We start from the raw sequence: 21,925 nt of genomic DNA on the forward strand, positions 1-21,925 counted from the left end.
CTATTTTAATAATATGAATGGGCAAATTCACTGCAAGGTTACATATCTTCCCTTCTGAGAAGAGAAGGACAAAGAGTCAGTCTGCATGCAGAGCACATCACTGAAAACTGCTCTTATTTCTCTGCCTTAACTCTTTATCTTGAAAACTTCAGTCTAGCCAGTCTGCCTCTCAGCATATTTGCATTGCTATCTGCATTTATGAGTTCTGCTGAAAACAGATGGAGCTCTTTGGAAAACCTGTACATGTGCAGACACTAGAAACTAAAAGATACTACCTCGCTGAAAAGCAAGAAACTCTGGGGACAAATGCTACACTTCAAAGAAGCAAACAACGTTTACTCTTCAGTGTGTTATATCATTTGCATAGCAAGTCATAGATAGAACACATCATCTGTCCCCAGTTCCATAATGGAGACTAATGTGAAATGCAACTCTGTGAATCAAACCCTAAGACTTTAAAGGTAACTGATGTCGTTGGGTAGGATCCATTCAGAATCCACAGCTGGATGACAGGAATAAAATCTCTTCGTCTGCACATCCCTCGCTCCCCATCTCCCTGCATTTCAAAGCGCCGCGGTGGTTTCGCCTGGGTAAGGCGCCGAGGTGGCGGACAGCTCTCCGGTTTGCAGGCAGCCCCTCTCGGAGGGCTGCTTGCGGCGGACGGCGGCGGAAAGAGAAGCGTCTCTCGCTCCCTGCCAGCCGTGCCCGCGGCGCTCCGGCGCTGGGACACCCTGCGGCGGCTCCGGGATCCGTGTCTCTCCGCCGCACAAGAGCGTCTCGGGGCTGGGACGTTTGCCGGAGGAGAGGCGGGGCCACTCCTCCCAGTACCAGGTATAAATCGCGGCTGCTCCTCGCCCAGCTCGGGCTACGCCGCCCGCAGCCACGGAGCGAGCAGCACCGGGGCCGTTGGACAGCGCCGGCGGCTCTGCGGGCCCACTTCCCGGTCTCTGCCGGGTGTCTGCTGCGGGCCCTCGTCAGCCTCGAAGGTTGCTGTCCTGGTGGCGGTCGCTGTCTCCAAGGCTCAGGATCACTTCCTCCTGCCCAGCCGGGAAAAGGCTTGTGCAGTGCGCTGAAAGGTAGCGGCACGGTGTGGCCCTCCACCACACACGGGATTCCTTTATCCACCCGCCTCCCCCCTGTGCCGGCGGACAGTGCTTCATCTGCGTTCCCGAGGGGACAAAACTCGGCAGAGAAAAAGAGGGAGCACGCAAGGCAGGAGGAAGGGTGAGAAAGTTAGCTGACTTGCAGAGAGGCGAAGCTTTCTAGTGTCTTCTGCCGCACCTTTCACTGGAGACCTTCAGTCTTCCCGAAGGTGGCACATGGAGACAGAACTGCCTCCTGAGCTCACAGCAATGCCCCTCGGGGGAAATGGGAGTGCCCAGCTGGTGCCAGACACAGCCCTGCTGCCCCCGGAGCAGGGCATGGCTATGTTCATCGTCCGCTGTGTAATCCCTTCTGTCTACCTGCTCATCATCACTGTGGGCTTGCTGGGCAACGTCACTCTCATGAAGATCTTCATCTCCAACAGTGCCATGAGGAGCGTGCCCAACATCTTCATCTCCAGCCTTGCTGCTGGTGACCTGCTGCTGCTGGTGACCTGTGTGCCTGTGGATGCCTCCCGGTATTTCTCTGAGGAGTGGCTCTTTGGGGAGGTGGGCTGCAAGCTCATCCCTGCCATCCAGCTCACCTCAGTTGGTGTGTCTGTCTTTACCCTCACCGCCCTCAGTGCTGACAGGTATGAAAGCTAGGCTACCCCTTTTCAGCTCTCTACAACTTGGGCTAAGACTAGCCAGACCTGTCATGGGAGGTAAAGCACCTCTCTGATAAGGTATCGCTGGTTTGCAGTCCCCTCATTCCAACATGTGAGCTACTCATGCTTCTCTTTCCTCACTGACTGATGGCAAGCCTGATACTAAGTTAAAAGGCTTCTGTAAATGGATGCATCTGGGACTCGAGCTTCCAGGGTGTCAGCTGCAGGAACGAGGTTTAGTCCTGTCTTCTGCACCTCTGTGCAGTCCATGTATTGGAATCTTACTAGTTCAGAAAGTTTTTAGATGCTAAATATCACCATACCAAACTACAGTGGTATGTAACAGGCAGTGAGGAGCTTAAACCAATACTGCTAATCAATATGTTTCTTTCTGCAGAGAAAATGTGTGTGTGTGTGTGTGTGTTTGTGGCACAGCAGAAGAGCAGATTACCAGAAGTAGCTGCCAGAACTAGCACTACCTCTCAGAGTTCAGAGGAACCAAACTGTCCTGTTGCAATCATCAGTCTTAAACTTTCGTTCAGACTATTAATTCTGGCTTCTTCTGAACTTACAGAGACTTGTCAGATTAGGAAGAAAAAAAAAGGGCCAGGCTCTAAATTCTTCCTCCTAATTACTCTAAATGAGTACTGAAGGATTTATAGCAACATCTTGGTGGATGTTGGACTTTGCTTCAGGCTCTAAAGGAGAAAGCTTGCAGTGTAATTTGCAACCTTAAATTAAATGAAAATATTTTTTCTTCCCTTATCTAAGCAATTTTATTCATTTATTTTTATCCAGAAATGATAATGCTTAGTTCCTTCTCCATAGGAATTACCTTTTATCCTTATGCTGCATTTTAAGCTGAACTAATGCATTATGTTGGTGTATGGTGAGAAGGCTTGAGTTTGGTAATATATCTTCACACTCACAGTAACATTTCTTTAAAACTTTTAATCCTTTCTAAAATAAAGCATAACTGTAATTTAATTTTTTTTTTCAGTCAATTCAGTAAATTTTTTGATTCTACCTGAGGGTAGTCTTCAGTGGTCAGCAATTTTAATGATGTTTGAACCAGGACCTAAATACTTGCATATGAAGACCGTGTCATTGAAATGGAAAATGGGTTATATTTTTGAAGAAGAGCTTGCAAAACATGTCTTAAAATGAACACCTGTAACCCTCTAATTACCTCATTTAAAGAGTATGACAAACAATGTCCTTGGAGAGCCAAGCAGAATTTGCAGTTTTATTTCTGCCCCATTTCCACTATTTTAAAGCATAATTGTGATATCTTATCTGAAAAGGGAAGAACTATTTGCAGAGGAGACCATCATTCCAGTGGATTATAATGTGAGGCAATGCTGGTGATTTAGTGTTTAAGGATTCATTAATTTACTTTTTATATAGTTTTGGAGCACTCATTGTTCACTTTTCCCATATTTTATATCCTTCTTTTAGTAACATTAAAGATTCAAGAAATAACAATGCTGTATCTGTTTGCACTGAATGCATTTAGAAATACACATTGGAAAAAAACAGCTACAGGTTGTGTGCTGTGGCCATGTAAGTTCATTATAAATATGTTCCTTCAGCATTTTGGAGTTCACAGTACATACAAAATCAGAAATGGTTCTATTAAGTATTTAACAACTCTGTCTTTAACCTCTGCAGTTGCATTTTCAGTTGCTGAGAATGAAAACCATTTATTTTCCAGTCAAAAGAGCAGCTACTGAGTTCAGAGACCAACGTCTTGTCTCCTAGGGGCCTGAGTCATCTCTAAGTCAAGTTGACTGGTCTCAGGTCTACTTTTTTTGTTTGACACATGTTCAGCTAAAGGGAGGCACTGGTGTGGGGGAGTTTTTTTCACAGTGATTTGTAGCCAGATCCTGATGTGTGTCATCCTGACTCAATTAGTGATGGGTAGTTATGTCAGGAGGTCAGGAGTGGTGGCAGCACCCTGCATTTGGGGCTAAGGAGGCAAGGCAGTATTTTCTCCATATAAGCAGATCTAGCATAGGATGTTAGCAGTTTGAAAGTGGTGATGCCACTGAAAAGGCTTCATTATAATCCAGTACATATGTGGTATACAATATCTGCTCAGTGACACCTTCTTTCACACACAGTGCCTTGGTCTGGATGATCTTTGAGGTCTCTCACAACTGAATATATTCTGTGATTACCATATGATCATTAAAGCCTTTCCTGCTTTTTAACTCCCTGTTGCTACAGGACTGCATAGAACTCCAGACACTGATTACACTAAGGAACAGATTTAGAAATATTTAGAGTTCTTTACAGCATACTTGCATTAATTAGGGTAAGGGAGGTTGCCTTGGTTTCCACAGTGTAATTAGTACTTCTTGATTATGTGGAAATTCAGCATGGTGAATTACATGTGTGTGACATATTCAGCAATAGCAGATACAGAGCAATAAACTCTGAATGACCATTACCTGTCAGCTGAAGCTACAAGGAAGCAAAAGTAGTGTTCACTGCATATATCTTTTCTGAAGTTGCCTTATTTCAGAGTTGGGGTTTTTTTTTGTTTGTTACAGAATTCCCTCTCAGCATCACTAGTGCTTTCAGTGTGACAAATGTGGAAGCTTCATTATCTAGCATTCAGGTGCTTCCCAGACTTCCCTAGAGCACATTTGCAGATTGAATTCTCAGCATGCAGCAGATCCACCCGAGGGCACCCATCCCAGGAATAGCAGATGGTCCCACCAAACAGCCCTTCTCATGCTTGAGCTCTTGCAAGTGTGGCATCCAGATGTGGGCAGTGTTTCCCTGCTGCATACCCACATATTCTGGGACAGAGGAGGGAGAAGCCATCAACAGTGGTGGGAATGGTGGCAGAGGAAATGATGCAATAGAGGCACTAGTGGTGTAGTGAGTTGGTGTTGGAGGAGGGTGCAATGTCCCTCTCCTCTGGGGTGCCAAAGGCAGCACAGGATCAGTGCTTCTGAGCCTGTTGTCTCCTATCACCACCAAGCAGGAGATGTGCAAGGACAACACCCATGCCCCTCATGGCCACTGCTCCTAATTGATTTTGAACTATTGTGAAGAAACCAGACCACTTCTAAAAATCTTCATCTTTCTAGGGTGTAAGAACCTAAGAATAAAACAGAAGGAGAATTACAGAATGAGAAAACCTAGTAATTACAGTGGAGAATAAATGGGAAAAAGAAAGGAGATCAAGGGGCAAAAGAGTACAAAACTAAAAAAGGAGTAAAATAGAGAGGTGCCATATGGAAGATGACTTCCAATGGCAATCAACACACCCTGAAAGTGCCCCCAGAACTAGTGCATGATGGGCCAGGGATGCACTTCCTACATGTGTAGGTGCACATGGAAATAAAAATGGGTCTCCTGTCCAGCTTGCTTCTCCAGAAGGCATGGACTGTAGTTTTAGTTCCCTGCCCCCCCCCACTTTCGAAATCACCCAGACTAGACTCAGCCAGCTCTGGAAATTTGAATGAAGCTTATATTTACAGCTAGCACAATATACAAGCAGATATTTACAGTATATACAGTTATAGACAGAAATAGACAAGGGAAAAGGTTATACAGAAACATAACAGCCCTCCCAGAAACCTGAGTCCCCAGGAGGGTCTCTCAACCACCCCTGGACCTTCCCTCTATCTCTGTCAACCTTACTCCAGTCCCAAGGAAGAATGGATGTTTGGCCAGGGGGTTAGGAAGCAAAGTGGCTTAGTCCAAAATGGAGAGTGAGGTTAGAGAGATGCAGCTCAGCCAGCAGCCCCAGTGAGAGTGATGCCGAGTGCTTATCTATGTTTTGACTTACGTTTTTATATATCTCAGCAAGCCTATGAGTGAAGTAGACATCACCATCGCTTTCCTTCCACAGCCTGTAATCTAGTTCTTCTCACCAAAACATTCTAGCCTGCTTCAAACCAGCAGTGTCCTACTAACTACAGCAGTAATTTTAATTAGTAGAATAACTCCTGATAAAAAAAATCCTTTGTAGTCTTCTTCAGAATTTATTTGATGTTTCTTTGTTGTGTTAGGTGCTGATTCAGACTGAAACATAGTGGTTGGAGACACTTACAATGCTGATTTATTCCATGTTGTGGAGTAAGTGAAGTAGGGAAGGTGACATGATTTTCTTTTGAGCTCTAACAGCTGACATTCAGGGACTGAAGAGCCTTGACAAGAGAAGTAGTATTAAAATGACATCCTGAAAATAACCCATAATTAACAAACAATGAAACAGTATCTGTATAAAAGAAAAACAATTGTAGGTGGGAAAACAAAATTATATGGACCAATAGGACAATGACATATCTTAGAAGCCCTGACTCTTGAAGTAAATGTATTGAATGAATGACTTACTGAAGTACATTAACAGATATGATGGTCCAGATGTAGGCTGTAATGGTGTGGTTACGATTATGCAATAACAGGAAAAGCAAAAGAAATTTAGAAGATGCTGAGCAAACCTTGTCTCTCATGTTCCTTATATATTTTTTTCAGCTCACCCTTTAGTTTATATGTCCAAACTTGACTCACAAAATAAAGTTTGCCAGAACAGCTTTGATGAAACTGACATATTTTTCAAAGTTAGACAGTGAAGCCTTTTCTTACCTGTGTCCTCCATTCCTGATCCCCACCCCCACAATGTTTTAATTTATTTCCATCCAATCTATGCACCTAAAAGGAATCAGATGGAAAATATTTCAGAAAGGAAAATGGATGGCAGCCCTGGCCATCCCAGGGAGGCAGTTGAGGCCCCATCCCTGGAGGTGTTTAAGGCCAGGTTGGATGAGGCTCTGGCCAACCTAATCTAGGGTAGGGTGTCCCTGCCCATGGCAGGGGGCTTAGAACTAGATGATCCTTGTGGTCCCTTCCAACCCTGACTGAGTCTATGCTGAAGGAATTTTAGAACTAGGGTAGATTAGGGAGTTACCTGTTGTAGTACAGGTTTCTCCAAGTCAGGGAATTCCAATCAGTTGCTGGAGAAGTTCCTCTTGTGACCATATATGCAGCTGAAAGTGATTTCTCAGCAAATAACATTTTCATCTTACGTGTGGCAAATGTTTCTCAAACTGCATACAGACACACACATCTGTTAAACTTCTGCCTCTGTGCCTGTGTACTATGCTCTTCAACTCATATGAAAACAGGTTAGTCCTGAAGATGGCAGACTGAGAATCAGCTGTGGTGTTTATCCTACCCAGTGATCAGTGCAATGCCCATGTTGTGCTGGCAGCAGTCAGCTTTGCTTTGGTTAATGCAAATGCCAATACCTTTTGTAGGCTGCAGCCTAAACCCTGAGAAACTGCTGGAAAACCATTCCTGTTGCTTCTTTTATCAGTCCAGTAAAATCCCATGTTTGCTTACTGAACATAAATCTCCTTACATTTATCTTATTTGCTCACCTCTCCCCGTATCATGAGACACAATTCCTTTATCAGTTACATTGTGTTGGGTTTATCCAAGTTGAACTCTTGCGATCCTCAAGTTTGCATTTAGCAAGTCCTGAGATACTATGTCGAAGATCAAATATGCTCAACCAATGCTTTCTCTTGGAAAAAGAGTTGATGTGTTTTCTGTGATGATAAATTTATTAGAGAAGAAATAATATATTATGTAGAATCATAGAAACATGGTCTGAGTTGGAAGTGACCTCTGAAGGTCATCCAGTCCAACCCCCTCTGCAGTCAGCAGGGGCATTCTCAACTAGATCAGGCTCTGTCAAGACTCATCTTGCCTCAACCACCTCCCTGGGCAACCTGTTCCAGTGTTCAGCCACTCTCATAGTAAAGAACTTGTTCCTAACATCCAATCTAAATCTGCTCTTCTCTACTTTGAAGCCATTGCCCCTTGTCCTAGCACCACAGGCTTTTGTAAACAGTCTCTCTCCAGCCTTCTTGTAGGCCTCCTTCAGTTACCAGAAGGCTGCTATTAGGTGTCCCTGGAGCCTCCTCTTCTCTAGACTGAACAACCCCAGCTCCCTCAGCCTGTCTTTGTAGCAGAGGTGCTCCAACCCCCTGATCATTTTCATGGCCTTCCTCTGGACCTGCTCCATCAGGTCTGTGTCCTTCCTATATTGAGGGCTCCAGACCTGGAGGCAGTACTCCAGGTGAGTTCTCACCAGAGCAGAGCAAAGTGGCAGAATCACCTCTCTGGATCTGCTGGCAACACATCTTTTGATGCAGCCTAGGATGTGATTTGCATGCTGAGCTGCAAGCTCACACTGTGTGCTCACATCTAGCTTCTCATCCATCAGCACCCCCAAGTCCTTTTCTGCAGGGCTGCTTTCTAGCACTTCATTCACCTCCAGTCTGTATTGATAGTGAGGAGTGTTCTGACCCAGGTGCAGAACCCTGCAGTTGCTCTTGTTGAACCTCATGAGGTTCACCTGGGCCCACCTCTCCAGCTTATCCACGTCCCTCTGGGTGCCATCCTGTCCCTCTGCCATATCGACAACACCACTCAGCTTGGTGTCATCTGCAAACCTGCTGATGGTGCACTCAATCCCACTGTCTACAGCACTGATAAAAACACCAAGCAGCACAGTCCCAGTATAGACCCCTGAGGGACACCACTTGTCACTTCTCTCCATCTGGACCTCAAGCCATTGAGCACTACCCTCTGGATGCAACCATCCAGCCAGTTCCTTACCCACTGAACAATCCACTCATCAAATCTATATCTCTCAAACTTAGTGATTAGGATGTTGCAGGGGACCACGTCAAAGAATGTGAGAATGGTGGAACTCTCAAATGCCCTTCCAAAAAGAGATAATTTCATCAAATACTCATTTTAAATAGCTTAATTATAGAAGAATGGGTGTATTGCTCATATGGGTTTTGCTATAGAACCATTCTTCCTGACTATTTAGTCCTGCTGCTTAAGTATTTTTGTTGTTTGTCTTTTTTTTCCTTCTATGTTGTACTGAAACAAGAGACATGCAATCCTAATTCCTATGTCTAAACATGTGCTTCCACTGGTAACTTCTAAATCCATGCTGAGGTTAAATCTGATTTGACAGTATGACAATAAATAGCAAGTAAGTTCCTACCGGTTCATGGAATTAGAGTATCACAGTATCACAGTGTCACAGTATCACCAAGGTTGGAAGAGACCTCATAGGTCATCAAGTCCAACCCTTTACCACAGAGCTCAAGGCTAGACCATGGCACCAAGTGCCACGTCCAATCTTGCCTTGAACAGCTCCAGGGACGGCGACTCCACCACCTCCCCGGGCAGCCCATTCCAGTGTCCAATGACTCTCTCAAGGAAGAACTTTCTCCTCACCTCAAGCCTAAATTTCCCCTGGCGCAGCCTGAGGCTGTGTCCTCTTGTTCTGGTGCTGGCCACCTGAGAGAAGAGAGCAACCTCCTCCTGGCCACAACCACCCCTCAGCTAGTTGTAGACAGCAATAAGGTCTCCCCTGAGCCTCCTCTTCTCCAGGCTAACCAATCCCAGCTCCCTCAGCCTCTCCTCGTAGGGCTGTGCTCAAGGCCTCTCCCCAGCCTCGTCGCCCTTCTCTGGACACGCTCAAGCATCTCAATGTCCCTCCTAAACTGGGGGGCCTAGAACTGAACACAGTACTCAAGGTGTGGTCTAACCAGTGCAGAGTACAGGGTCAGAATGACCTCCCTGCTCCTGCTGGCCACACCATTCCTGACGCAATTGTGGAAGAAGAAACCCACTTTGTTGTCTGTTGAAGAGAAGCTACATTTTGGAATTAACTTCACACGATTTGGAAGACAACAGAGAAATTAACCAAGAAGCCAACAATCCACAGGAACCTTAGCATAATTACATCTACTGCCTGCACTTTTACTTGTGCATTTCCTGCTTTGCATGAGCATATGTACAAATAAAACTCTGTGTATAAACATGAAAGAAATGGATTATTCTGATACGTTGTCATTTTGCATCCTATGTTTCTGTTTGAGTCTTCACATGGTGTGAGAGTCTAAATCCTCTCTCTTGTTCATCAACAAAGGTAAGGATTGCATCGTCTCTCCCTAATCAATGAATATTGCCTTTGTTAACCGCCTGGACTCAGACTCGGTGCTTGGCCCAAAGCTCAGGGATGCAAATCAACCGACAGGGCCTTGGAAATTCCTGGTCTTCATCCTGGCTGGAATGCCCAGGATGTGTACATCTTATGTCAGCTACCCGGAAAAGAAAAGGCTTCTGTGTATTTGGGGTATGGACAGGTACAGCGCAGGGAGGGGGCGGAGGCCATCCCTGGTGCTGCGGCTGGACCCTGCGAATGCACAGGAAGATTTCCTGGGGACCTGCACCTAGACACTGATCTAAAAAACTGTGTAAAAAGATATGAGCAATGCCTGCCAAAGGGTGGACCTCAAGCAGACCACCACCAGAGCACCACCAGAAGAACTCCTAATGAACTCCACAGATCATCCCTGGACCACACATCTGTCTCTCTCTCTCCCCACCCCACATCTGTGACTAATGGCTGCCAGGAGGAAAGGGTCCTGGGGGTACTGATAGATAGAAGGCTGAAGATGATTCATCAGTGTGCCCAGGTGGCCAAGAGAGCCAATGGCATCCTGGCCTGCATCAGGAACAGTGTGGCCAGTAGAACAAGGGAGGTTATTCTTGCCCTGTACTCAGCACTGCTCAGGCCACACCTTGAGTGCTGTGTCCAGTTCTGGGCCCCTCAATTCAAGAGAGATGTTGAGGTGCTGGAGCATGTCCAGAGAAGGGCAACAAAGCTGGTGAAGGGCCTGGAACACAAACCCTATGAGGAGAGGCTGAGGGAGCTGGGGGTGTTTAGCCTGGAGAAGAGGAGGCTCAGGGGGGATCTTATTACTGTCTACAACTACCTGAAGGGACATTGTAGCCAGGTGGGGGTTGTTCTCTTCTGCCAGGCAACCAGCAACAGAACAAGGGGACACAGTCTCAAGTTGTGCCAGTGGAGGTCTAGGCTGGATGCTAGGAGGAAGTTCTTCACAGAGAGAGTGATTTCCCATTGGAATGGGCTGCCCAGGGAGGTGGTGGAGGCACCATCCCTGGAGGTCTTCAAGAAAAGCCTGGATGAGGCACTTAGTGCCATGGTCTGGTTGACTGGCTAGGGCTGGGTGCTAGGTTGGACTGGATGATCTTGGAGGTCTCTTCCAACCTGGTTGATTCTATGATTCTATGATTCTATGATTCTATAAACCTGGCTCTTTTCCTTCCCTGCTTCTTCTCTTTTCCTCCACTGTTCTCTTTATCTTTCTCTCCCCTCCCTCTGTTTTGTCCAACTTTATCCATTAATAAATAGTTTTGTGGTGATCTATGGTCTCACCTGCACCTTAATTTCACAGCACAGCAATCTGTAAGAACAGATCTTGCTCCTCTGAACAGAGATGTTTCTGATCTCTGTTCTCTGGACCTCAACAGATGGGTATCCCAAATACTGTATAATTTTCTTCCAACTACTTTTCACAGGTTTGTGGTTTGTTTGTCTCCTAGCTTAGTGCCATTTTTGTGCTTTGGCTCCAAGTTTGATTGTTTGTATTTTTAAATTGTTATATTCACTTCCCCCCTGTGATGTTTCAATGATCATTTTTTTTCCCCCATCTACACTGATTTAATTGCAAACTAAGAACAGAAGTTGCAAATGAAATGGAACTGGAAACAAGCTAGAAAGTGACAGTGTAGCCTTCTAGGTGATAATATTGAAGCAAATAAATGAAGGTGCAGCATTTTGAATTTAGAAGTTAGAGATTTGTGGTCTAGATTCTCAAATGGTAAAAGCTAAATCTACTCCAGATAGATTGAGGTTGCCTATTTAATTCTTCCTGGCTTGTGACATTTCTAAACATTATCTGCCCATGTAAAGTTGTCCTTTATAGTTATATTATCTGCACTGAACATATTTTAGTCCTCAATTTTCTGCTTCCAGGCATTTAAGTTTCTGTAACCGATATTTTCACTGAACTTCTGCTCTGACAGAGGCAATTTTATGAGGTCTTTTTCTTTCAAATATGTATGGATATCATTGCTGGGAGACATGAAGTAAGCCTATGGTGGATATGTAGATAAATGTGCATCTCTATTTCATCAGTCTAAAATCAGGGGATATTAACAGGATTTGAATCATAGAATCATACAATCATAGAATCAGTCAGGGTTGGAAGGGACCGCAAGGATCATCGAGTTCTAAGCCCCCTGCCATGGGTAGGGACATCCTACCCTAGATCAGGCTGGCCTGAGCCCCATCCAGCCTGCCCTTAAACACCTCCAGAGATGGGGCCTCAACCACCTCTCTGGGCAACCCATTCCAGGCTCTCACCACTCTCATGCTGAAGAACTTCCTCCTCACATCCAGCCTGAACCTCCCCACCTCCAGCTTTGCTTCGTTCCCCCTAGTCCTGTCACTGCCTGATATCCTGAAAAGTCCTTCTCCAGCTTTTTTGTAGGCCCCCTTCAGATATTGGAAGGTCACAAGAAGGTCACCTGGGAGCCTCCTCTTCTCCAGACTGAACAGTCCCAACTCTTTCAGTCTGTCGTCATAGGAGAGCGGCTCCAGCAATCTGGTCATCCCAGTGGCCCTTCTCTGGACACACTCCAGCATGGGGGGGCTCCAGAACTGGATGCAGTACTTCAGGTGGGGTCTCACCAGAGCAGAGTAGAGAGGGAGAATCACCTCCCTGGCCCTGCTGGCCACACTTCTCCTGATGCAGCCCAGGATCTGGTTGCCCCTCCAGGCTGCAAGTGCACACTGCTGGCTCATGTTGAGCTTCTCACCCACCAGCACCCCCAAGTCCCTCTCCTCAGGGCTGCTCTCCAGCCACTCACTGCCAAGCCTGGATTTGTGCTTGGGATTGCCCTGACCAGCTGCAGGATCTTGTTGAACCTCATGAGGTTGGCTTGTGCCCACCTCTCCAGCCTGTCCAGGTCCCTCTGTATGGCATCCCTTCCCTCCAGCCTGTCTGCTGCATCACACAGCTTGGTGTCATCAGTAATCTTGCTGAGGCTGCACTCAATGCCTCTGTCCATGTCACATGGAGCCATTAACAGCCACTCTTTGGATCAAGCCTTTTTGAGGAAAAGTTACTCTTCCCTCAAATTCCTTTGAAACCTCAAGATTCAGCATTTAATCTCAGAAATAATGAGCAGGTTGGGCGTGGTTTTCTAAGATTTGTTTTTTCTTACAATAGGACTATAGTGAGGAAGAAGTAGTACGACTAAATGGAGAGCAGAGCACTAGGGGATAGAGCTGCACACTGCAATGCCTCATCTCCAACCTAGGTGCTGAGTTCCCTTTCCTCTTATCTACCCCTTGCAGAATGGGCAAACTTGTGCATATGTCTGTTGGCAGAAAGCACAGCTCCAAGGAAATGAAACTTTAAAAGAGTATTTCCTGAGCTGGGTTGCCTTTGTCACCAGCAATAATAGATGAGGATGTAGGAAGACAGAATTTACATGAAAGCTTTTAATTAAAATCAAAGGCATAGGGGTAATTATTTCCTGAACTTCATGGCAGCCTGTGCTTTTCTTTTTTCATCAGTGAAGGAAAGGAAAAGATGGATTCTGCTTATTAAAGTGACTAAATAATTTGCACCCTTGCTGTGACTTGCCAGTGTTGTTCTATTGAGAGGAAACACCATTTGTAATTTGGATAGTTGTTGGTAGCCTCACACTTGTTTTAGACAAAGGAAGACACCTGGTGTTCATCCTGGGGACATTTCTACTTTCACTTGGTTTGAAGTTGATTTTATTTGTAACCTGTCTCTTTCTACTCCATGTCTTTTCAGAGCTGTAAACAAGGTGACAGTTTTCTTGTCATAAAAGCACTTGGGGCCTTTCCTTCCTCTTGGCACTAAGTACTGTGCAGGGCTGAGTCCTAGGAAGAAGAGTGCTGCTGGAAAACACGTTCGGTGGAGTGCTATGGGAAAATGACTCTTTGGTCACCAATATGGTTAGATGGTCAAATCCACTTTATTTATGGTCTAGCCTTGAGCTCTGTGGTAAAGGGTTGGACTTGATGATCTGTGAGGTCTCTTCCAACCCTGATGATACTGTGATACTGTGATTTCCTTGATACAACGACTTATATGCACTTCTAGCAAGAGGCATGCTCCACCAAGATTGGTTACAGTCAGAGGGTCCAGAGTTACTTGTAAGGCATCAATAGGTCAGCATACCGTAACAATCTGAGGGTCAGCCTCTGAGGCTGGCTAAACTCTGCCCACCTGCAGCTGCACTCCACCCCCTGCAGCTGCATGTGGGGGGAAGCTACCCTGTGCCTGCTATCTAAACTCCCCAGCATGGGTTGCTCATTGTTTATCAATTCTTGTGTGCTCTGCTAACAAGAATTTCTCCAACAGAGTGCCATTTTACAGTCAGACAAAGCAGCAAGCAGAATCTATTGGGAATAAAGAGTTGGGAATTTGTGCTGAACATAGCTGATTTTTTTTTTTTTGTGAAAAGGGCCTTCTGCTCCAGTGCCATCCATCTTGGAGTCAGATGGAGCTCAGAGGGAAACATGCAATTTGTTGAAGCAGCAGTATATGCTGACGCATAAATATGTGCCATAGCTTGTGCTCCTGTAAAGGCATCTGAAAAAGGCCACCTTCATCTGAAAAAGTCCACCCTCTAGATATCAACCAGACCAAATGCTGCTAACAGAATTAATTGTGGCATGGTCATTCTCTTGGGTCATAGGAATGGGCTGCCCAGGGAGGTGGTAGAGGCACCATCCCTGGAGGTCTTCAAGAAAAGCCTGGATGAGGCACTTAGTGCCATGGTCTAGTTGACTGGCCAGGGCTGGGTGCTAGGTTGGCCTGGATGATGTTGGAGGTCTCTTCCAACCTGGTTGATTCTATGATTCTATGATTCTATGATAGCCAATCCTTGACATTTCAAATAAGAACAAACTGTGACACTATTTTAACCAAAGGTATGAAGTGGCCTTCTGCATCACATGTTGAGTTTGAAAAGTCACCTTTTAATTTGCACCTCTCTTTTGATAATTACAGGTATAAAGCAATTGTCAATCCCATGGACATCCAGACATCCAGTGCAGTGCTATGGACCTGTCTTAAAGCCGTTGCCATCTGGGTAGTCTCCATGCTCCTAGCAGTTCCTGAAGCAGTGTTCTCTGAGCTGGCCTACATCAGTGACACAGATAATGCCACTTTCACAGCATGCATACCGTACCCCATGACAGATGATGTGCACCCGAAGATACATTCGGTCCTGATTTTCCTTGTGTATTTCCTTATCCCTCTTGCCATCATTAGTATCTATTACTTTCACATTGCAAAAAGTTTAATAAAAAGTGCTCACAACATCCCTGGAGAGTACAGTGAGCACTGCAAAAGACAGGTAAGCTATTTACTTTTTACATCCATCCACACCTTGAGTGCTATGTCCAGTTCTAGGCTACTCAATTCAAGAGAGATGTTGAGGTGCTGAAACGTGTCCAGAGAAGGGCAACAAAGCTGGTGAGGGGGCTGGAGCACAAACCCTGTGAGGAGAGGCTGAGGGAGCTGGGGGTGTGCAGCCTGGAGAAGAGGAGGTTCAGGGCTGACCTCATTGCTGTCTACAACTACCTGAAGGGAGGCTGTAGCCAGGTGGGGTTGGTCTCTTCTCCCAGGCACCCAACAATAGAATAAGGGGACACAGTCTCAAGTTGTGCCAGGGGAAGCATAGGCTGGATGTTAGGAGGAAGTTGTTGGCAGAGAGAGTGATTGGCATTGGAATGGGCTGCCCAGGGAGGTGGTGGAGTCACCATCCCTGGAGGTCTTCAAGAGAAGACTGGATGAGGCACTTAGTGCCATGGTCTAGTTGATTGGACAGGGCTGGGTGCTAGGTTGGACTGGATGATCTTGGAGGTCTCTTCCAACCTGGTTGATTCTATGATCCTGATGAAAGATTTGTGTTCTGTTTACATTGATAAGTGGAAGTACAGGAACTTTAATGTCTGAGTTGTAGGATATCACAAAGGGTGAGTGCACTTTCTATTGTTTTCACAATTACTCAGCATGCAAATGAATATGAGCAAGGAAAAATATTAGTTCAGTGCTGCCAATGCATATTCCTGACATGAAATGGGATTGGTGCATGTGCTTTTATGTGTTATTACTGCAACTGTTCCTTGTGTTCTTAACGAGGAACAATGTTTTTGCAGTTAGTGCTAGTGGCTTCACCTCTCTCTGTAGACAGCCACTTAGGGAAGAAATCTGAAATTAACTTTTTGAGGATTGTCTTTGTGCTTAGAAATGAAAAAAAAAAATGACATACCCAGGGTAAAAAAAAATCTCAGGGGATCTAAGGTTCTTCTCAGATTAAGGATTGCTGAAAATAATGAACACAGATCAGGAACTGATTGCTTTTTGGCTCTCAGATACCATCCTGATCTTGCACTTTTCTTATACTTTTTCTCTTAGAAAAGCTGTAAAACTTTTGGTATAGGTTCTGCATTCCTTTGAGAGAAAACAAGTTGTTGCCAGAGAGAGTGATTGGCATTGGAATGGGCTGCCCGGGGAGGTGGTGGAGTTGTCGTCCCTGGAGCTGTTCAAGGCAGGGTTGGACGTGGCACTTGGTGCCATGGTCTGGCCTTGAGCTCTGTGGTAAAGGGTTGGACTTGATGATTTGTGAGGTCTCTTCCAACCTTGGTGATACTGTGATAATGCTGGAGGAAGCCAGCTTCCCTGTAAGGCACAAGAAGCAGTGAGCTAGCAACAAGCTGTTCTTTAGCAGCCACACTTACATACACAAATAACAGCTTTTGCAGTGCAAGTGTCTCAAATACTGTATCAAAATCATTAGTATTGTTAGAGAAAAATATCTATGACCATTAAAGCAATTTGGAAGAGTTTTCTCTGCCAGCATTTTAGAAAATGGTTTTGTACCCTCCTTGCATGTATAGAACACATATTCTTTTAAAAGCAAAGACCACAATCCCTCATGTCCCTTTTTGCTCAGCCTTTCATGCCTGTTCCTTGTTAAAAAATGCATAAATATTAGCACTTCAGGTATTGTTTTATTTTTCCTGTGAAATATAGAGAGCCTTTTGGCTGAACCCTCAGGATGGAAACAGTATTTAATTCATGTTGCATTTCTAAACCCACATGCTCTTTGAAAGTAAGAATGCATTTTTTCATTCTGCTTCTATATATTTTTTTCTTTCTGTTAATCTATGAGGTTCAGAAGAAAGGAAAATTCAAAAGGACTTACATATCTCCCAGCAAGAGGAAGTAAATTCAGACTATTGCCATCAACTCATGTTTCTTCAGGCCATAGCACAGAAGTGTAATAGTCACACTGTACCTTTGCACCTTTTTGTCTGCCTTTGCAATCCCAGTGCAAATCCTAACCAACTGGGATGTTAGAGTTTTCCTATCTTTTGTGAATTTCCCATGGGTTTTGATTTAGATGGAGCCCAGGAAACTACTTACAGATTTACTTCACAGATTTTGAAACCCTGTTACAATAATTTGATGCATTTCTCAGAAAACTGAGCCAAGGCAGAAAATTTTCCTGCCTCTGCAAAACTGTGGTCCCTAATATAAGCGATAAACCTTTTGAAAGGAGTAGAGGGAAGGTTTCTGCCTCTCTCTGGGGCCCTCTCTCTGACTAGTTTCTCTCCCTGTCTCAGATTAGAACCACTCATGCAGGCTCCTGTCAGTTTTTTAGCCACTCTTGATATCTACATTGTAATCCATTATACTTTAGCACTGCAATCCAGGTGTATTTCTTTCATGCAATTATTGAAGACTAACTTAACCTTTCACCTTATGGAAGTTAGATGCTCCATACTGTGCAATGCAGTTTTAGTGGTTTCTCTAGGATGGATGTACAAGCTGAGGCATTTTGGGAGGTTGTAGCCAGGTGGGGGTTGGTCTCTTCTCCCAGGCAACCAGCAATAGAACAAGGGGACACAGTCTCAGGTTGTGCCAGGGGAGGTCTAGGCTGGATGTTAGGAGGAAGTTGTTGGTAGAGAGAGTGATTGGCATTGGAATGGGCTGCCCAGGAAGGTGGTGGAGTCACCATCCCTGGAGGTGTTGAAGCAAAGCCTGGATGAGGCACTTAGTGCCATGGTCTAGTTGATTGGACAGGGCTGGGTGCTGGGTTGGACTGGATGATGTTGGAGGTCTCTTCCAATCTGCTTGATTCTGTGATTCTACGATGGGATGTTAGATACGGCTAATGCCCTAGCAGTGTCTTTACATTTCACTCACAGTGTGTCTAGATTTCCAAGTCAGCTGTTTCTAAGTATCTTTCTAACTGAAGCTAAGCTTCAAGCTGAGCACTGAGGTCTCATCAGAAGAGGTTATGTTTCATGACACCCTTTGATGTGTGCTTTCATGCTAAAAGCCAGCTTTCACTTGGGTCATGAATCACTCCTGCTGCACATATCTCCTCTAACTGCAAACAGCTCAGATCTTTCACTGAAAGTAAACAGATGGGGAAAAAGACAGTGAATAGATAGAAAAAGTTATTCAGCTACTAAAGGAAGCATTTTTACTGCCCCTGCTTATGACAGTTGTTCAAGCTAACATAAAGCAAAATGCTACATGTATTAATTCAGTCTGTTTGATAGAGCAGTTCTGTTCATTGCTGTTCATTTGGATTCTCTTCATCATTTCAGATGGAAACTCGGAAACGCCTGGCAAAAATTGTTCTAGTTTTTGTTGGCTTCTTTGCTCTCTGCTGGTTTCCCAACCATGTGCTATACATGTACCGATCTTTTAATTACAGCAAGATTGATCCATCAACAGGACATATGGTTGTTACTTTAGTGGCCCGAGTGCTAAGCTTCTGCAACTCCTGTGTCAACCCATTTGCACTCTACTTTCTCAGTGAGAGCTTTAGAAGACATTTCAACAACCAACTTTGCTGCAGGAGGAAAGTTCATCGAGTGAGATCTGCCAGCTACTTGCACAACTCTTCTGCCATTCAAATGGCTTCCCTGAAAAGCAATACCAGGAACACGGTAACTAGCCTGACACAACTGAATGGGCACAGCTTGAAACAAGAAATGTCTTTATGATTTAAGAGGTGTGATTTTTGACCGTGGAAAACACTTGAACTTCTTCTTTGCAGTTTGTAACTCACTTTTGGCTCTCGTGTTTAGACTGTCTGAGTCCTCAGGACAGAGAATCTGTTAAAGCCTGGCCAATCTGAGGTTATTTCACAGCTATTATGAATTTTAGAGAGAAGGGAGAAGGACATTTTATTAAGAAAACAAACCTGGTTTCACATTGTACTTTAAGGGAGATGTTAATGTTTAACATATAATAAAGCAAAATAACGATGTCAACATTAGCATAGCTGATCTAACATGGCTTTAAAAAGTATAGATGTTCTTCTCTGAGAAATACATATTTTCAGCTGAGGATTGATCTAGGCACATGCCTTACTCTAATAGGTTTTGCATGACTGTGTCTGTGCTGTGTGTACAAGCACTGTTCATTAATGCTGGTAGACATTTTTGGACACAGTTAAGGAGCCATTGCATTGCATAGATTCTAGTTTCAGATAAAAAAGACATTTCAGTATCAAGTGCCAGACCTTTGCCTCAGTTAAATCTGCCTCGTGTTTTCAATTTGGCAGACATGCATGATGAAAATTTACTTTTTTGGGGGGGGTTCTGTTTGCTGTTGAAACTCAGTGTCTGAAAGCTCATTTCTCTGATTTGTTGTCAGATTGTTTATGAGTTTTGTATTCGTTGGTACTAACCAATCTTGCTGGCAGCACTATACAGCTAAGAAGAACACTGAGTGTAATGGCATGGCTGAACGTTCACAGAGGTACATTTCTTAGTGGCTTCCTCAGAAAGGGTATGTGTCAAGGCTTCATACGGCTCAGAGCACTCTCAGAGTGCAGAACTCAGACTGACACCAGGCAAAACCAAACTGAAGGATGTCCTGTGGGAATACACCTACCAGACTAACGATCATCTAGCCCATGGGACCAGACAAGTTCTCTCCTCAAATAACCCCCAAGTGATGAGACATGGATAGCTGGCATTGGTTGTTCAGCACGAGTTGCAAGCTGTCTAGATCTATGCCCCTTCCAAACACTGTTTACCAAATCACAGCATCACACAGTATCACAGTATCACAGTATCACCAAGGTTGGAAGAGACCTCACAGATCATCAAGTCCAACCCTTTACCACAGAGCCCAAGGCTAGACCATGGCACCAAGTGCCACGTCCAATCCTGCCTTGAACAGCCCCAGGGACGGAGACTCCACCACCTCCCCGGGCAGCCCATTCCAGTGTCCAATGACTCTCTCAGTGAAGAACTTTCTCCTCACCTCCAGCCTAAATCTCCCCTGGTGCAGCCTGAGGCTGTGTCCTCTTGTTCTGGTGCTGGCCACCTGAGAGAAGAGAGCAACCTCCTCCTGGCCACAACCTCCCCTCAGGTAGTTGTAGACAGCAATAAGGTCACCCCTGAGCCTCCTCTTCTCCAGGCTAACCAATCCCAGCTCCCTCAGCCTCTCCTCGTAGGGCTGTGCTCAAGGCCTCTCCCCAGCCTCGTCACCCTTCTCTGGACACGCTCAAGCATCTCAATGTCCCTCCTAAACTGGGGGGCCCAGAACTGAACACAGCACTCAAGGTGTGGTCTAACCAGTGCAGAGTACAGGGTCAGAATGACCTCCCTGCTCCTGCTGGCCACACCATTCCTGATGCAGTCCAGGATGCCATTGGCTCTCTTGGCCACCTGGGCACACTGCTGGCTCATGTTCAAGTGGGTATCAATCAGCACCCCCAGATCCCTTTCTGTCTGGCTGCTCTCCAGCCACTCCGACCCCAGCCTGTATCTCTGCATGGGGTTGTTGTGGCCAAATGCTCAGCTACTGTGGTAAACCTCAGCTTTTCAAGGCACTTTTTATTGTCCTGAAGGCCCTTGGACATAAATAGTTAATGCACTTCTGCAAATCCTGGCTTGGCTGCCTAGAAGAAGCAATCTCCAGTGTTTTTTGTCAGTCATCCCGCTGCTGTGGACAGCACACAGATCTTTGTCAGTGTTCCCAGGAGGACATTTTCAAGGTACATAGTCCGTGCAGAGATGGGATTGAAGCAGCAGCAGGGAAAGGTGAGTGAGGCTGCAGTTATCAATTGCCATCCTGTCCAGAATAAATTAGGAGAGCTTGCTGCCTTCTGGTTTCATTCACACTCCTCTGCTGGGGACACCTTACGCAAGACTTGAAAAGCTGCCCTGTTCAACTGGAAACCACCTAGCTTTAATGTTTAAAAAAGATTTTAGTTTTCATTTTGGGTTGGTTCCCCTCCCCTTTTTTAAAAAAAAGCAGTTCACATGTCAACTCAAGCAGTCAAATAGACAAAGTCACTGAGCCTTGCTGCTGCAAAACCTCAATAAGGCTACCCTTAAAAGGTCTCAGGGTTGTGCCAGGTCTTGTTGAAAGAGCTGGTGGGGTTGGAGCTGATCCCCCCTTTATACAGATATATCCTGTCAGAGTAAAAGACATGCCACAAGCCAGGTGAGAGTTTAACTGGGACAGTGCCTGTTTCCCAGAGCTCCAGAGAGGAGATGCTCACAGTGCCCATTTTAGGAGAATGGGCAATAACAGCAGACAGTGGTACCTTGTGAAAGTAGGGTTCTTATGGCCAGTTGGTGAGCCAAATTTAACTTTGGATAGCTTTTCCTTTCAATTTCAGTGGAACTACTCCAGCTCAAATCTGTCTCTGTCACAACAGTGACTTCTCAGTGGTGAATAGCAGAAATTACACTAGAAATTTAGATTGGGTTTGACAGTAAGTTGCTAGTCTCATAATTTCAAAAGCTGATATACTAATGCAGTGTAGCAACTTAAAGTTCCTTTAGTCCTTACTAATGTGCTTGCTCTTATTTAATTCTACTTGTACATCTGTGGAACTAATTGAAGTTAAAATATTCTTTCCCAGTTTTGCTACCTTCAAGGATAGCTACACCCCTAGCCCAATTTTTGAGGGAATAAGAAAACAGATTGAGGTAGTTTGGAAATTATTTTAGTTAATTATCTGAAAAAACAATCCCCAATTGTTAGCACTCAACAGGGAAAGTAACAGATTGAAAGTCTGAATGTCAACCAGAGTGGTCCAGTCTGTAATGTAGTAAAGTTGTGTGAAGCATTGATCTGTGGGAGGGTAGGAGAGCCCTGCAGAGGGACCCTGACAGGCTGGATGGGTGGGCAGAGGATGAGATTGAACTTGGCCAAGTGCAGGGTT

The 21,925-nt window shown here is 45.1% G+C and overlaps 1 protein-coding gene across 1 annotated transcript; it reads left to right on the forward strand.

The window, feature by feature from the left end:
* Positions 1-1,029: 1,029 nt before the first annotated feature.
* Positions 1,030-19,741, forward strand: NMBR (neuromedin B receptor). The gene is made up of 3 exons (XM_064169164.1): positions 1,030-1,735; positions 14,722-15,070; positions 18,339-19,741. Exons 1-3 carry the CDS (start codon positions 1,320-1,322, stop codon positions 18,738-18,740), a joined length of 1,167 nt encoding a protein of 388 aa, XP_064025234.1. The 5' UTR covers positions 1,030-1,319; the 3' UTR covers positions 18,741-19,741.
* Positions 19,742-21,925: the final 2,184 nt, after the last annotated feature.

Source organism: Pogoniulus pusillus, chromosome 31 (genome assembly GCF_015220805.1).
Source record: "Pogoniulus pusillus isolate bPogPus1 chromosome 31, bPogPus1.pri, whole genome shotgun sequence".
Lineage (NCBI taxonomy): Eukaryota > Metazoa > Chordata > Aves > Piciformes > Lybiidae > Pogoniulus > Pogoniulus pusillus.

Excerpts from the sequence above, each read along its gene's own strand:
- NMBR (XM_064169164.1), top strand. The coding sequence starts at position 1,320 with ATGGAGACAGAACTGCCTCCTGAGCTCACAGCAATGCCCCTCGGGGGA. Across the intron at positions 1,736-14,721 it reads ACCGCCCTCAGTGCTGACAG|GTATAAAGCAATTGTCAATC; the intron begins GTATGAAAGCTA and ends TGATAATTACAG. Across the intron at positions 15,071-18,338 it reads GTGAGCACTGCAAAAGACAG|ATGGAAACTCGGAAACGCCT; the intron begins GTAAGCTATTTA and ends TCATCATTTCAG.